Below are 17,744 nucleotides of genomic sequence, written 5' to 3'. Positions count from 1 at the left end.
TAAATTTACAACATACACAGTTTATTTACATCTTTAAACCTATTATCTAATTAAAATAATTCTAAAAAAAACTGCCACCATGAAGGGTTAGAAAATATACGATAAAATACAATACATAACATTAAAAATAAAAAATCATGTTAGTAGTAATAAAAATGAAATGACAACACATTTATTAAAACCATAGAACGGCACGCAACAAAGTGTTATTAAATATATAAACTACAAATTAAATATGCTCAACGTAAACATACATAAAAATGAGACATCATATCTAGATATATATAAATAAATAATTTTAAACATATTATATTCTTGATCATTTTTAAATTATTTAAAAATAAACTAAATTATTAAAAAAATTAATATACAAATAAAACTAAAGCTATATTTTGTAACGTCAAAAATAATAAATGAATAAAAAATATATTATGTTAATAAAATAGATTTTAGATTTTAAAGACTTCTAATTCATGTAATATTACAAAATTCAAAATTTGTTTATTACAATTAATATTTTACCATTGAATATATTAAAATAATATTTTAGATTGATATTCAATTGTCAGTTTTCAACTATTACACGTAAAAAAAAACACTATTAAGTACGTTTTTTTGAAAAGGGGGTTTTATATTTTAAGTAGGTTATTGGAGTACTTTTTCTTTTCGTGAATTTATTCGAGATGAGATTCCGATCTTTTAAACTAAGATAATTTATGTTCTATACATAATTATATTTTTTTTACATAATTCTAAAATCTCAGACTTGATTCTTCATATTTTATTAGTTAATTGTGTTACATATAATAGAAATACTTACTTCAAACTAAAAATTTTACAAGAAATCAAATTTAAAAATTATTTATATATAATTTAATATGCAAAAATTCCCATACAAATAAAAATGATAGATGTAACAAATTTAAATATATTATCCGCGCGTAGCGTGGAGAAAGGATCTAGTATATAGTAAAAGGTCACTGAAAAATCGAAATTTGACATATGGAAATACTTTTAAAATAAAAAAAGCCAATTGATTAAAAAAATCTTTTCTATCACTAATTTTAAGCAACTACATCCTAATTTTTCTCTCACTTAAATTTCGGGTTCAATTTTTGTTTTTACTTAGAAGTCTTTAGAGGCTTTAATTGGGCAATCACCATTTTCTAAACACGTTTTTATTTCTGGTAATTGCGATTTCGAAATTTATTAGGGAGGGGGATTAAAAAAGTTTGGGGGGGGGGGGGAGATATGAAGATAATTCATATTTTTGGGTTGATTGCTCAAAAGCTAAGAAGTTTAGAGAGGGAATAGATAGGGTGTGTGAGTCTATTAGGGAGTTTTTGGCAGCCAACCCCAAATCTTAACATATCTACTTTTTCTAAAGCCACAAATTCATACTTTTGTTTATTTCTAAAGCCATTTCAATTATCAAAAAATCAAAAGCTACCGTCTTATTAAAAATAAGGTCTTATTTTTATCTACTATTAACAGTAATTATTAAAATTTTGAACTCATTCCATAATCTGACACTAACAATTATTGTATACCACATGTCTAACTATATAAATATATAGAATATATATGAGTTTCTATGAGTGTTTAAAAAAATAGAGAAATTAGGCCATATATAAACAGAGAAAGACATATTTTAAATCCCAAACTACCTCTGTCCAAACAATCATCTTCTTTCTATCTCTTTCTGTTTTCCTCTTCTTCTCTCTCTGTCTCTCGTGTTTCTTCTTCCAAATTTCTTGCTCAAATAATAAATTTTCTTCCCTTTATTTCATTCTTGTGTTTCTTTAAAATTCCTAAACTGATTTTTCTTATTTTTGCAATGGATTCTTCACTCTTTTTTTCTTTCAATTTTCACTGATTTGAAAATTCATTAAGTATATTTCTTTCAACAGAGCATATGGATCCAACAAGCATTATTCTCTTGACGAGTTTGTCTACTATAGCTTCTCTGTTGTTTGCTCAATGTAGACCACGATATGAAAGAGAGATTTCACATGCTTGTAAAGATAGATGACTTTATGCATGGACCAGTATCATTAAGAAAGAGTGTGTTCTTCTCCAGATCGGTAACGACTACCTCAATCTCACCTTTTGATTGAAAATATTTGTAATCGCTATGTAACAACTAGTTTTTTGTTAACTGGTAAATGTTTGATTAGATGCTACATAATAAATCTTGTGAACAGATACATGTTTAGATACATGTTTTGTTAGATGTTAAAGCTTTACATTAAAATTTCTTTGTTGTAAATTAGTTGTGACTATGTGATACATGACTGTAAATTTCTATAGAATATGTTTATATTAGCTGATACATGTTTGGTCAGATGTTATCAAACATATTTTCGTTTTTAAAATAGTTGATAAGATGTTAAAAATAACCAATGATAGCTGCTACGTAGTTTGGTAGACGCTACCAAATATGTACATTGCTAACTTTATCATTATCTATTTAACTTCTATATGCTTAACGGTTAACAATTATTATATCAAATATAAACCAATTAATAAAGTACATCTAATTTTATGTTTTATATGGAAAATATAATAATAGAATGAAGTCATTTCTTTTGTACTTTATAAGTATATTTTTAATAGTTAATTTACCTACTAAAATTTCATATAACATTTACGTTAAAATTTAGAGTTAAGTCTCTTTTGCTTTAAATAGATATATTATGATACATGGTTTATAAATTTCTACAAAATATGTTCATTAGGTAATACATATTTGATTAACTGTTACAAGATATTGTATCACTTTTAAAATGGTTGGTAAGATGTTAAAAGTATCTATCGTTTGCTGACATATTGTTTGTTAAATGTTATAAATTAAGTTATCGGACTAATTACATTATTATCTGTTTAAATTATATATTATTTAAGGTTAACAATTATTGTATCTTATATAAACCTAAAAGTTACATCTAACATTATATTTTATATGATAAATAACATATAAAATTAAGTTCATTGTTTTTGTTATATGATAATAAATTTGATACTATTTTTTATTTTTTCACTGTAAATAAAAAGGAGATTAATAAAATATAATATTTTCCTTTTTAAAAAATCCTAACAAAAAGAAAATTTTGAAAACTAACAAGTTATTAATAATTTTAAAACAGAATTTGATGACAAGTATGATGCTAAAACTATTTCACTTACAAATATAAAAAACTAAGATGTTGTCATGATTGGTATTTATATGTGTTTGGTTATCCGAAAATCAAACACATGTTTGATATATATTTTCATGTTTGGTCATAAGTAGTAGATTATTATTATTGTCACTGTAAGTGACCTTTATATGTGTTTTGTTAAAATCTTATTACATTTTTTCGTTTATACCATGAAATATTTTTCCTACTTCATTTTTAATTAAGGTTTTATCATGGAAATGTATCATTAGGAAATAGGAAATTTTAAAAACTATGAAACATCAGATAAGTTTAATAAAACATTAAATTAGTACATAAAAGTGTATAATGCTGTCAGATAATTTTACAATTGTCTTCTGTTTCTAATTTTTGAAAAACTAAATTGCTAGAAAAAATAATTATTTATAGTTACTATTAAATAACTTTTAATAAAAAACTTTCATTCTATAAATACAAAATTTTTATACAATATTTTGTATATAATGATTTTAAGATAACATATTGGAGGCATTTTAAAAATAAATAAATAATAGATAGTTCTAAATATAAAAATTTAACATATGTTAACAATTTCTTTTTGTAAAAATTGTTACACAATTTACGAATTTTAATTCTTTTAGAAGGTGAATGATATTTTAATCACTTTAAACGGTGAATGGTATTTTATTTATTTATTTTAATAAAATTATTTTTCAAAATATATTAGTTTACCTATTTAAAATAATTTTATATGTAATTCATTCATTACTTTTTATATTTTAATATAATATATACTATACTTATAAAATTAGCATATAACTTTTTTTATAATAATTTCTTAATTAAATTAATTTATAAATAATATTATACTACTAATTACGAGATTAATCAGTGCATTAATTAAAATATATTTAATTTAAAAAAAATTGTTAGAATTTTTTCTCAACAGATTTTGTTATTACTAAAACTAGAATTTAAATTTACAGTTAAAAATGGTACTTCTCTTTTAATAAAGAAGATAAGCGTCACACAAAACATGCAAAAATAATCTTAAGACTATAAATATTACTTTTATGTTTTTTTTAAATTAAAATATAAAAAAAGTTGTTGCAATGTACAGACTCATATCTAGATAATAAAATATATATCATTATAGTAATTATATCAATATAAACAAATGAAAATATATATCATTATAATAATTATATTCAATTTAAACTTTTAGGTATAGTGTGATAGTGCTCAAATTACCCTAAGGAGTGACTTTACTCTCTTAAATAAGAGGTTCATTGTAGTACTTAGGGATCGAATCCATAAAGAACTAGGGAACCAATAAATCTAGTCAGGTTAATTAAGCTAGGTTGATTATGGTTTAAATGAAACTAACAATTGTGAGCAAGGTAGTTGCTAAAGTAATTTAGAATGGGTTTTAAACAGTAAGATGAAATAGCTAGAATTATGATTTTCATTCAGGTAATCAGGATTATAATCTTATAGATGCCTATCAGTTGCATGCGTGATACTAAGGGGATTCAAATCCGACCGACCACATGACTGCTTTCAACATCGCTATGGGTCGGAACCACTTTTCCGACAAAGAGAGGGACACGGGTCTCTGCCAACTCTTCGGTGAGAGTCTCTCCGGACCGGCCCTAGGTTGGTTGTCGAACTTAAAGGAAGGTTCGATTGACAGCTTCCATGACCTATCTGCGTCTTTCCTCAAAAACTACATCATATGGTCCCATCAAGGAGCATCCATGGCCGACCTATGGAAGTTATCTGAGTCATCAATCGAAAGCCTCAAGGACTTCATGGAGAAGTTCAAAGGAGTACTATCCAAAGTCCATGTTCCTGATCACACCACCGTTGAAGCCTTGACCAACGCTCTCTGGATACTCCAAGTTTCGCGACTCCCCTCAAGCAGATGATGGCGACCGATCGAACACGACGAGGATTCGACCTCCGACGAGGATAAGCCGAAGTCTCGGCGTAGGATTTTCACAATCCGAACCGCACCATCTCCCACCCCGTCCACAATGGAAAACCCGAAGGACGACCTACGACAATCGCTCAACCAAAAATCAGAAGGAACAGACCGACCGATCTAAGGCGGAGCCAGAGCCAATTGTCCCGTATCAACGCAAGCCTCAAGATCTGCGTACGCGTCTTGACTCTCTCAGAGCCGAGCAAACGGCACGACTGGGGAAGGTACATCAAGAGCAACCACAACGTTTGATCGTGATCATGGGAGGCTTCCCTCCTTGCAATGATTCCGTCAGGTCTGTGAAAGAATTCAGTCGGAAGGCAAGCTGCAATCACAGCTAAACGCTGGTCTACCACCCCCGATACTCTGCCCCAAATCACCTTCTACGCCGAAGACGCCGTAGGCGTCCATATGCCGCACAACGATTTGCTCCTCCTCAACATCAGCATTAGCGACTGCACGGTGACCAAAGTTCTGGTGGATACATGCAGTTCGGTCGACCTCATCTTTAAAGATACACTTGTCAAGATGGGAGTCAGCCTCGATAAAATGAAACCCTCCAGACGATCGTTTTTTGGCTTTAACTGATCATCTGAGACCGTTACTGGGATGATCCGTTTGCGTGTCTACGTCTAAGACGTTACAAAAACCGTCAAATTCTCTGTTATCGACGTATGAGCTCCTTACAATGCAATCTTGGGCACACCTTGGATCCACGCTATGAAGGTTATTCCTTCTACCTATCACCAGTGCATCAAATTCCCCGGAAACAACGAACGGATCATCACTCTTCATGGCGACCAGGCCGCCGCCCGTGATCTCCTCGTCGCTGAGGTGGAAACCAAAGAGCATCTTGCCATGTCAATACGGTCGCCACACCGGACGAAATGAAAGATGAGATTGTTTCTTTCCTTAAGGACAACGCTTCAACGTTTGCTTGGTAACCTGCTGATATGAAGGGCATCGACCCCAACATCACAACTCACAAGCTTAACGTCGACCCCACTTTCAAACTTGTTCGTCAAAAGCGACGAAAGCTCGGACCTGAACGATCGAAGGTCGTCAATGATGAGGTCGAGCGATTGCTTGGCGCATGATCAATCACCAAAGTGAAGAATCCCGAATGGTTGGCAAACCCGGCCATAGTCAAGAAAAAGAATGGCAAATGGAGGTCTGCGTCGACTTTACCGATCTCAACAAAGCATGCCCAAAAAACAGCTTTCCTCTCCCTCATATCGATCGACTGGTCGAATCAACGTCCGGAAAAAAGCTGTTAACGTTTATGGAAGCTTTCTCAGGCTACAACCAGATACTGATGCACCCAGACGATCACGAAAAATGGCGTTCATCACTGACCGTGGGACGTATTGCTACAAAGTAATGCCGTTCGGTCTCAAGAACGCAGGCGCGACTTATCAACGCCTTGTCAACAAAATGTTCGCTGAGCGATTGGGAGTAACAATGGAAGTATACATCCATGATATGTTGGTCAAATCCAAAATGGCAGCCGACCATATCGACCATCTTAAAGACTGTTTCCTCGTCTTGAACAAATACGACATGAAACTCAACCCCACGAAGTGCACTTTTGGCGTTACGCCAGGCGAATTCCTTGGTTATACAGTCACGCAACGAGGGATCAAAGCAAACCCAAAGCAGATATCCACTATCCTGGACCTCCCTAGTCCTCGCGAGGTGCAATGGTTGACCGGACGCATAGACGCTCTCAACTGGTTTATCTCGCGATCAACGATAAGTGCCTCCCTTTCAACGACCTGTTGCTGGGCAATAAGAAATTTATTTGGGACGAGCGTTGTGAAGAAGCATTCGAACAGCTCAAACACTACCTTACTACGCCACTCGTTTTGGCAAAACCTGAGAAAGGTGACACTTTGTACCTTTACATTGCGGTATCTGATGCGGTCGTGAGTAACGTGCTCGACAAAGAAGAACGAGGAGAGCAACGCCCGATATTCTACACCAGCCAGAGCATGACCGACGCGGAAACACGGTACTCGACGCTCAAAAAAATGGCGCTCGCCGTTATGACTTCGGCGAGAAAGCTCCGACCGTACTTCCAGTCTCATTCGATCGTTGTCCTGACCAATCTACCACTGCGAACCATCATGCAAAACGCCAAATCATTCGGGCAGACTCTCAAAATGGGCAATCGAACATGATCTCAGAAAGTACGATGTTACATTTCAAAGCAGGCCATCCACAAAGTCGCAAGTACTGGCTGACTTCCTCATCGAGCTAACGCCCGAACTCGAACATGATCTACAGCTGCCGAATGGTATCTGGATTTTGCATGTCGACGGATCATCGTCTAGTAGAGGCTCCGAGATTGGCTTCCATCTCCAATCTCCAACCGGTGAACTGCTCCAACAGTCCTTTCGGTTGGGTTTCAAAGCATCCAACAATGAAGCTGACTACGAATCACTCATCGCTGGGCTACATCTAGCACAAGCGGTTCAAGCAAAATGTATTCAAGCATACTGTGACTGTCAATTGGTATCCAACCAGTTCAGGGGCGACTATGATGCGAAGAACGAACAAATGGATGCTTACCTCAAAGTCGCGCAAGATCTCGCCAACGAGTCTGAGTCTTTCCAACTTACAAGGATCCCTCGCGGTGAAAACGTCTGTGCAGATGCTCTAGCAGTGCTCGGGAGCAATCCAAGAGATCAGGTCAAACGGACCATCCCGATTCAACACATCGACAAACCTAGCATCACCCTTTCGCATGACGAATGCGATGGATATAAGTGGCTCGACCGATCGACCTGACGATACGCCTACTGAATGGCGAACTCCATTCCTCCAGTACCTATCCAACGGTTAACTTCCAAGAAACAAGTTGGAAGCACTTCGGTTGAAGGCCAAGTGTGCAAACTACGTCGCCATCGAGGGAAGGTTGCACCTCTGGACTTCTGCTAAGGTCCTCTTGACGTGCCTCAGCACAAAGGAAGCAGCATTGGACATGGCCGAAACTCACGAAGGAGCAGCCGTAAACCACTCAGGCGGTCGAGCATTATCCCTCAAAGTAAAAAGCATGGGTTTTACTGGCCAACCATGGTCGCTGATTGCGAAGCGTATACCCGAAAGTGCGACAAGTGCCAGCGACACGCCCCAGCGACACGCCCCTTACATATACTGTCCGACCGAACTCTTACAATCTTCAACGGCACCATATCCATTCATGCGTTGGGCGATCGACATTGTTGGACCCATGACGAGTTCGAGACAGAGAAAGTACATCCTGATCATGACAGACTACTTCACCAAGTGGGTGGAGGCTAAAGCATTTGTCCAAGTGACCGACAACGAGGTACAAAATTTCATCTGGAAAAACATCATCTGCCGGCATGGTGTCCCGTACGAAATTGTCACCGACAATGGTTCTCAGTTCATTTCGAACAACTTCTGCGGTTTCTACGAACGATGGGCAATCCGCCTCAACCGCTTCGCCCTGATACCCGCAATGCAACGGTCAAGCTGAAGCCACCAATAAGACAATCCTCGACGGAATCAAGAAACGCCTCAATCTCAAGAAGGGACACTGGGCCGATGAATTGGTCACATTGAACAACTCCACGAAGCGCGACGGGCAAAACGCCATTCTCTCTCGCTTACGGGGTCGAAGCAATGGCTCCGGCAGAAGTTAAAGTCACAAGTTTGCGTGTTTGAGGATGCCACAAAACGCGAAACTCAACAGAGCGATACTACTCGATGCCCTTGATACAATCGAAGAACGAAGAGACCAAGCGCTCCTCCAAATCCAGAACTACCAACACCTCACCGAGTCCACTGTGGGAACCGAAATTCGCACTGTCGATTTCCGTTTAAATAAGGAAACTAGGAAAACCCTAATTTCCCAGAGGACCCGGATATCTGCTAATTACCACACGTCAAGCAATCAGAACACGAGAATAACAACGATAAAAATAAGAAATCGAAAAAGAGAACAAGGTATAAGCCTGGGCTCGAGAGCTGTCGGCGAGATTCCTAGTTCTAGCAACCCTAAGACGGCTAAACCTAATTGAGTCGCAGCTCGAAATAACAAAAACGGATTATTGCCTAAATTGCTCTAAGTACTAAGTTTGCTCTGAAAAAGTTCTCCCCTTTATGCTCCTCGCCTAGGACTTCTTATATACTAGCTCCAAGGTCGGTTTACGCTTTTACTCTTCTGCCCTTAAGCCGTCATAGCATAAAATGGAGATATTCCATTTTCCCGATCTTCACAATTATCTTCAAAAATTCCATATTTATTCGCGGAAACTTGGCATTTATCCTTCCTTGTGGACCAAGCGTAAACCGTGCTGTGGTTTACGGGCTTTTGGTTAAGAAATCGTAGGATGGGCCTCGAGTCGTGTTTTAGGTCCCTTTGGGCCGTCTTCCGACTCGACACGTTTACTACGATTTCTTCTGACAATGAACGAATTTTCCGCAGTTTCTAATCCGCAAAGTTTGATCGATGAGTTAGAATAGTGGAAAACATGGACTGAGCCTGCTACGATCTTCGGGAGATAGCATTTGAAGGTTTGGCGAGAATGCATGGACTGGTGTCGTATCGATGTTCGGAAGAGCTCGATCGCTGCGTAACGACCGAACTTTGGCTCGAGCCCGGTCGCTACGTAGCGACCAAGATTCGGCTCGAGCTCGAGCTCGGTCGCTACGTAGCGACCGAGCTTCGGCTCGAGTGTGGTCGCTATGCAGCGACCGAGCGGGACGAGCGCTCGGTCGCTACGTAGCGACCGAGCGCTTGCCCCGCTCGGTCGCTGCGTAGCATTTGAAGGTTTGGCGAGAATGCATGGACTGGTGTCGTATCGATGTTCGGAAGAGCTCGATCGCTACGTAGCGACCGAGCTTCGGGTCGAGCTCTGTTGCTACGTAGCGACCGAGCGGGACGAGCGCTCGGTCGCTACGTAGCGACCGAGCGGGACAATTGCTCGGTCGCTACGTAGCGACCGAGCGGGACGATCGCTAGGTCGCTACGTAGCGACCGAGCTTCGGCTCGAACTCGGTCGCTACGTAGCGACCGAGCTTCGGCTCGAGCTCGGTCGCTACGTAGCGACCGAGCGGGATGAGCGCTCGGTCGCTACGTAGAGACCGAGCTTCGGCTCGAGCTCGGTCGCTAGGTAGCAACCGAGCGGGACGAGCGCTCGGTCGCTACGTAGCGACCGAGCGAGACGGATACACGGTCGCTACGTAGCGACCGAGAGGGACGGACGTTTGGTCGCTGTGTAACGACCTATTTTAAGCTTTCGTCGGACGTCTCGATTCTTTCTTCCGTAAAGCTTTTTCGTAAAAAAAGAATCTATTTCGGAAAGTATTCATCGGAGAAATTCTAATTTTCTTCCTCGGACGTTTTGAATGTTAAATTTGTCGCAACCGTTTTTGACCCCAACATCCTACTACAACAAGAAAGTTCGAGCCCGACCGTTGGAACTGAACGATTTGGTGCTGCGCAAAGTGTTTGAGAACACAAAGGAGTGGAGAGCAGGAAAACTTGGAACCAACTAGAAAGGTTCTTACAAGATAGTCAAGGTCGTAATTGGTCGGTGTCTATCGATTGGAAACCTCGACTGGTAAACCAGTACCGAGAGCCTGGAACGCCGCCAACCTCCTGAAGTATTATACTCAGCCGTCTGCCGCTAAAAAATAAAAAATAAAAAAGAAAAACACCGAATGAATGATTCTATCATCACTTTCGTTCGGCCACTAAACTTTCATTCGGTCAAATCAAACTACGAATGGCTTGATCCCCTTTCCGGGGTACGTAGGCAGCATGTCTTCAGGTCCAGCTATAACCTAAAACCAAAACATACGCCATCGACATGGAACATATGTTTCCAGAGACGCCAAGTGAACGCTTGTACGTTACTTTCGGTCAGCCCGAATGACTGCACATCACAACGCCATTAACTTGGTCACAGAGGCATAATGTGAGCGCTTGTGCGTCACTTTCGGTCAGCCCGAATGACTGCACATCACAACACCATTAACTTGGTCACAAAAGGCATCATGTGAACGCTTGTACATCACTTTCGAACAGACCGAATGATTGCACATCACACAGCCCACGAACACCCTCTACGAGTGGAGAACCGACCAAATAGGTGACCGATCGATCGGCATTATCTCTCCTCAACATTTGGTCGGATATACCATTTGCAATTTACATGGAACAAGGTGTAAACATAAAACATCTGATAAAACGTGTCGAAGTTCAAGCATAATCAACATCCAAAAGAGCAAAAAGCTAAGAATACAACAACCGTTCGAAAGCATGGTATCAAAGCAATCAAAAGACGCAACTTGGAGGCCACAACAAAAAGATAAAATATAAGTAATAAAACAGCAACAGACGGTTCAGTCAACTCAAGGAGACTGATCCTCGGCAACCAAATCCGAAACGGCAGCACCCGTCGCCCCCGCGGATTCCGTTCCCTCCGACAGCTTAGCTGCCCGACCTTCGGACACAGTAGTTTTCGCTCGATCGAAACTGTTCCGACCCAACGAAGCCGCAAGATGCTCAACTTCGAGAGCGGGATACCGAAGAGAAGCTACAGCCTCTGAATCAACAATCTCTAAGTTTGAACCAAACTGGTTCAAACCTTGGAGCGGCTCAAGACGGGGGAGAGAGGAGACAATAAGACCCTGCTCCGCATCCCCCAATCTTCCAACATGTCCATCGCTTCTAAGGTCCCGAAATCCTGGCTGTGAAGAAGGAGTTTCTCCTCGTGCCTATCTCGGTCAGCCATGTATCTCCTAAATTTATCAAAGTGATCCATCGCTGTGGCCCTAATGCAACTCTTCTCACGCGATCCAGCATCTTCTTCACTTTCTCAGCCTCACGCGATCCAGCGTCTTCTTCGCTTTCTCAGCCTCTTCGACCCTCCCCGTCTCCAATCGAGCAATCTCGCCCCGAGCAATCCGTTACTCTTTCTCAAGACGTTCGCCCTTCTCGGCAGATTACTTATGCTCGCAATAATATCGAGTCCGCTCGGCGATCATCTCTTTGGACTTGCTCAGCGCATCCCTTTTAGACTTCTCAATCTCCGCATCCTTGGTTTCAATCGCCGCTTCAGCCTTAGAGAGATCTGAAGACATTCTCCACAGCACCTGCTCATAGTCCAATATGAGCTGGTTTTGACGAACGATGGCCTGCAAAATAGACAAAAAGACAATGGTCAGTCACCCATGTAACGATCGACTCATATGCACATTGGAAGAGACCGAAAGACACTTATTAAATTGGGGACTTACTTCCATATCAGCTTGAGCTGACTTGATAAATCCATTTGAAAATGCAAGCTCGGGGACCACCGGCATCAGATGCGTACCACCTTGGGTCCGACGTACTAATTCAGAGCATGCATCGGGGTTGTTAACAACTGACGCATCCTTATCATGACAAAAGGTCCAACGCTCGGATGAAACTAACACAAACCTGTCATATGGAGGGCTTGACCCTCCCCAAGGCAGCAAGCGAGAAGCCGGCAGAGCTATCTCCTTAAGAAAAGGATGAGAACGATCGCAAGACATCTTGCGTTTTCCTTCGCCAGGACCGGGAAAACTTCCACCGGTCGGCTCTTTCCTCTTCACACCAAACGATCCAGCAGGATCCCTCTCGGTCAGGTCGTCAGAACCATCCGCTTCGTTAGTCGAGCGATCTCCTCTCACCTGATCTGATTCAGCTAGATTCTTCCCACCTTCGAAGTCGTCCACAGCCTTTCTAGAATACTTGTTCTTCTTTTTCTTCTTCGACGGAATGACGCCGGGAGCTGATTCAGTCACCCTTCCGTCGAGGCATCGGCCGTAGGAACGTCTGTCTTTTCAACCATCAGATTCGTAACCTCAATGTCTTCCCCGTCAGCCGCCACTTCCACGGCAGGTTCGGCGTCTTCTCCCTCGGACGCAAACATGGAACTGAAGCTCTCGGCTCCAAGTTGGGCAAGCAGAATCTCGTTATAACTCGGATATACCTTTGGAATGTTCCCCATGAGTGGAAGTTTTATCCTTTTCCTGGTCGTTGTCACACACGGGACGTCCTGCGCCCAATCAACTATATCAAAAGAAAGAGTAGCCGACGTGAGAGGAAAATGATGGCTGTCAATCGATTGAACAAAGCGGCGAGAAAGTACCTTTCGCGATGTGTTTCTACTGACGACTGATCCTCTGACGGTCGAAGCTTCCCCACGTCTGTTGACTAAGTACTACAACCTTCGGGAGATCTTTCCAGATGACCGATAGTATCCAGAGGACCGATAGTATTCGGATGAGGAACTGCAAAGCCATAAAGAAAAGAAACCAAGTTAAAATCAGAATTGAGAAATCGATCGATTCGACTTTAGCAAACTACCAATATCAGAGTTCCATACAACACGTAAGCTTTCATCTGGCGGATCCTCGAAAGAAGTTTTATCGGCCCTAACATAAGAGTAGGAGCACTGCCAAAGCTTCGTCCCCGAAGGATGACTAGTCAAAATATGGAGTCCCTAACGCATCTGCACCGCAACCAAACGGTCGATAAAGGCTATGTACGTGCGCCTTTGCAATGGTCGATCGATCGGACAACGCGTAACCCGACTGATCGAACGGACGAAAGGTGATTGTAGCACAATGACGTCTGAGCGATCGACCGCACAACAAGATTCAGAAACCCTAAGATTTTACACCTCCGCCAGTAACTCCATCGATCGCCTCGTTCCCTGCGCCGCTCAAGGTGTCACTACAAATTCCCACGTCTAGATCAGACCGATCGATTGACAGGCTCCTACGCTGTGAATCGAGCACGGAGCATTCGATAAGTATCGACCGATCGATGGTCGAATATTCACAGAGAATAACAAGAGACATGAAAACAGTACGGCGGTCAATCGATCGATCGACCAGCGAAAAGCACTCGATCGACAATAATGACTTGGTTGAAAATATTTTTGTGGACGTTAGCTATCGAGCATGGAATGCCCGCACAAACATCCAGCATCGATCGATCGAGATTTAAGAATCTAGGCGTATTGACCGATCGATCTATCGCATAAACGGAGCCAGGACATCCTTCTGATAAGCAACTGTGCACCGGACAATGCCCTTCCAAACTTCATAGCGTATTGATCCATCGCCCTCCAAGAGACGTATGAAGACACATCGGGCCATCGGTCGGAGCAGAACCGAACCCGTCATTCTCAGAACCAATTCTTGCCACCCCATTACGACGAACCATGATCCATCGCAAGTGGACTATGGGGGGCCTTACTGTTGGAGTGGAATTTAGCATTCCCCACAAGGCCCATCGAACAACAGGATTCGGCCCATTAGCATCAGCAACCAAGTTGAGCGGCAAGCGCAACTGACAGTCGATCGGCTTGGAGACACATTCGATCAGCTTAAATTAACAACAGGAACCCAGGCAAGACCAGCTTGGCTAACGGATTGACCGGCTAAATGACCGATCGATCAGCTTGGTCTCGCGACCGATCAATCAGCTTGGTCTCGCGACCGATCGACTGACTGGGTCGACTTCGGCTCGACGAACTCTCGTTCGGCTCAAAATCCCATTTCAACATGAAATTGGGCCAGGCTTTTAGGGAGAACTAGCTTTAGGGCAAACGAAAGGAAGACGGACCGAGGCTATAAAAGGAGGACATAAGGGAAAGAAAAAGGGATCCGTAAACAGATACTAAGACACCGACGGCAAGATCTAGGGTTTACGACCGATCGCTCTGCTTAGTGTTTCCGTCGGAGTCTTTCAACAAAGCTCCGACCTTTTCCTTCTTTCCTTAATATCTTTGTAATCTCGTTCGTTTATCTCATATTGTGAATAAAACGTCTTTGTAACACCCACAAAACCGAGTCCATTTCATTATCATTCGATCAACCAAACTCGTATTCAACATAGGTTATCTATCTGCATGAGCTCATTCCACGACGACGACAATGAAGATAACTTCACAAGTCAACCTTCGGAACTGGGTAACTTCATGTCTGAGATGTCTCTTGAGAGCTTCAACGACATCAGAGCCGAGGCTGATGGAGAGATCTCTGACGGTGAAGATTCAGATTCCGACAAGGAATCTGCAGGGTTTTACACTCTCCCAACGATCATGTCTCGCGGGAGAAGAAAAGTCAACGTATCCACCCGTTTAGAGAAAGATAACGAGGTGATGAACGTCGATACGTTAGTTAACCAAAAAAGGTACGGTCACGGTTTTAATTTTAACGGTGACGAGAGAGACAGTGACAGAGACGGAAACTGTTATGTAAGAGGAGGGGAAGGAGAGTTGACGGTTTTTTCAAAGGTGAAAGGAGGAAAGAAGTCAATGAAGATGGGTTTTGAGGAAGTGAAGGCTTGTAGAGATCTCGGGTTCGATCTTGAAGTTTCGGGTCGGGTTTCAGTATCCAACGGGTCGAACCGGGAGACTCAGACTAGTAGTAGTGGCAGCAACTCTCCGATTGCCAACTGTTGTATGTATCTCAAGCCCTGGAGATGATCCGAAGGAGGTTAAGGCGAGACTAAAGATGTGGGCACAAGCGGTTGCTCTAGCTTCTACGTCACGTTAGCTTCTTATGTAAATTATTATTTTTTTCTTGAAATCTGTAACTCGGGTTTGTAAATATGAAAAGTATTACTATACGTTGTTTTGTTCAATGTTTAAAAAATACTATACACAATTTACTTGTAAACCCTTCACATGGATTATGTGTTACTCTGTTTTTTGGTCTGTGAAGGGTTTACAAATTACAAGTATCACATACGACCATCCATGCCGGCTAAAACTCTCTACAAAATTAGTTGTGTACTTAATTATGAAAAATGATAGCTATTATTTGTTCACACCACAACTTTATTTGATGCAAAATTTTCCCCCAAAAAAAGAAACACATGCTTAAAGGTTTAAACATTACTTATTGGCTGAGAAGAGTGACAGTATTCGATTAATTGGCATTAATAGAATGACAAAACTCAGAGATGCTTCATCTCATGCAGTTAGTTGTTATCACAAGATTAGTATAAGATCAAAATAATTTCAAAGGAGCAGATAACAATAATTTGGATATAGCAGTTCAAAAGTAATATTGCCCCTGAGAGTAGTAAAGCAGAAATTTCTCCAAAGAGAAGGCATATAACAAAAGACAACATTACAAAACTAGTTTTCGATGATATCTTGAGGTGGAATCTGATAAGGGACAAGATGTGGACCACTTACTCTATAGATGTGGAAGGGGAAGTCATCCATATACACATATCCCATATCATCATAATCATAGATGTGAACGGTGCTAGAGAGCATGCCAGGAAAGGAAGAAGCAAGGACACAGAAAGGTTCAGACATTGAGAGGAACATGTTGAGATCTCCCATGCGTTGAATGCAGACAGCGTTTCCTTCATCGTCTAGCTTGAACACCATTAAAAATTCTGTTTTCATTATGTCAACACCTTCCTTGTTCTTGGCTGTCTTCTTGTACTGCTTAACCAAAAAAGTCTCACCGGTGGGTCTTGACTCAACCAAGTGCTCGCTCGTGAAGCACGAATCCATAAGCTCACGTGTGGCCATGGGAAGCTTAGGAAGGTTTTGGAACTCTACTTTGTGCAGCTTGGGGTCATCGCTGGGATTGCAAGGGTCCCATGACCCGATGAGGTGTCCTCCAGATCCGGGAATGCGAAACATGTTGTCTTTCTCGGAATACATGACACGGGAGGAGAAGAAGCAAGGGTTTTCGATCTTAATGTTTGTCCACTCCGGTCTACTCTGACCAGCTGCTGGTTTGCAAAAGCTGAGCTGAGGTCCTAAGAACTTGACAGCCACGACACAGTCCTCATCATCCTCTGGAGAAGATGATGACATTGACACGTTGGTGATGATATTGGTTTGGCAATGAGGAAGAGTCACAAGAGGAGGCAGAGGGATACGTTTCGGATTTGCATCCGATGCCACAGGGTTAAAATCGTCTTGTAGACGCAGGATTCCATCTTTCTTCAGAGTAGCTACCCACCCATGAGATGCCCCTATCGTTAGGGTTTTTTCATCATCCAAGTCGTCATCATCATAACAGTTAAACACCAACCCCAACCCCAAAGGTATCACCTTGTCCAGTTGAGTCACGGAAGGTTTATGAGCATAGGCAACTGCGAGTCTTCTTAGACCGCCGTCTTCACGAGGAAAAGCGCCCATGATGGAACAAGGAGGGGTTTGCCGCAAGGAAGTTGAGAAGCCCTTAGAGAGAAGAAGGGAAACAGAGGAGGATCTTCTCACCTCAAGGCGGAGACGGCTGAGAAACAAAGACATGATCAGTGCTGTTAAACAAAAAGCCAAGAGAGATCTAATGATCTTCCATCTTCTCCACCTAAAACATCTCCATTAATACAGAGAAATAGCCTTGCCCACCAAGGTTAGGTTCTTTACTCTCATATTCACTATCCTTATTTTTTATTGATACAGCCTTGCGCACCAAGTTTTTGGTCGGATATTCACTTTATTTTTTATTAATACAGTCCTGATATCAAAAATACCCTAATCAATATGTTTTACAGTTTCAAATTATATTATAAATTTATTTGGTTCGTTATGAAAACATGTGTATTTTAATATTTT

General features: G+C 41.0%; 2 protein-coding genes and 1 pseudogene across 2 annotated transcripts; 2 read left to right on the top strand and 1 right to left on the bottom strand.

Annotated features, from left to right (window-relative positions):
- Positions 1 to 6,480: 6,480 nt before the first annotated feature.
- On the top strand, positions 6,481 to 8,644 carry LOC125586057. The gene is made up of 4 exons (XM_048755847.1): positions 6,481 to 6,837; positions 6,900 to 7,213; positions 7,329 to 7,833; positions 8,024 to 8,644. The coding sequence occupies exons 1-4, from the start codon at positions 6,481 to 6,483 to the stop codon at positions 8,642 to 8,644; spliced, it is 1,797 nt and encodes a 598-aa protein (XP_048611804.1).
- A 1,576-nt stretch (positions 8,645 to 10,220) lies between these two features.
- On the top strand, positions 10,221 to 16,190 carry LOC125585324 (annotated as a pseudogene).
- LOC106416426 lies at positions 16,165 to 17,541 on the bottom strand. Its single transcript, XM_013857301.3, has one exon. It carries the CDS (start codon positions 17,436 to 17,438, stop codon positions 16,299 to 16,301), a length of 1,140 nt encoding a protein of 379 aa, XP_013712755.1. The 5' UTR covers positions 17,439 to 17,541; the 3' UTR covers positions 16,165 to 16,298.
- Between the last annotated feature and the right edge of the window lie 203 nt (positions 17,542 to 17,744).

This window comes from Brassica napus, chromosome C4, assembly GCF_020379485.1.
Source record: "Brassica napus cultivar Da-Ae chromosome C4, Da-Ae, whole genome shotgun sequence".
Classification (NCBI taxonomy): Eukaryota; Viridiplantae; Streptophyta; class Magnoliopsida; order Brassicales; family Brassicaceae; genus Brassica; species Brassica napus.
Note: the sequence above shows the minus strand (reverse complement) of the source record. Positions and strands in the feature narration are given on the sequence as shown.

What these genes read in the sequence shown, in the direction of transcription:
- LOC125586057 (XM_048755847.1), top strand. Translation starts at nt 6,481, where the DNA reads ATGGCGTTCATCACTGACCGTGGGACGTATTGCTACAAAGTAATGCCG. An exon ending in TCGGCGAGAAAGCTCCGACC is followed by an intron (nt 7,214 to 7,328) that starts GTACTTCCAGTC and finishes ACATGATCTCAG; the next exon opens with AAAGTACGATGTTACATTTC. An exon ending in GGAGCAATCCAAGAGATCAG is followed by an intron (nt 7,834 to 8,023) that starts GTCAAACGGACC and finishes CTTCGGTTGAAG; the next exon opens with GCCAAGTGTGCAAACTACGT.
- LOC106416426 (XM_013857301.3), bottom strand. Translation starts at nt 17,438, where the DNA reads ATGTCTTTGTTTCTCAGCCGTCTCCGCCTTGAGGTGAGAAGATCCTCC.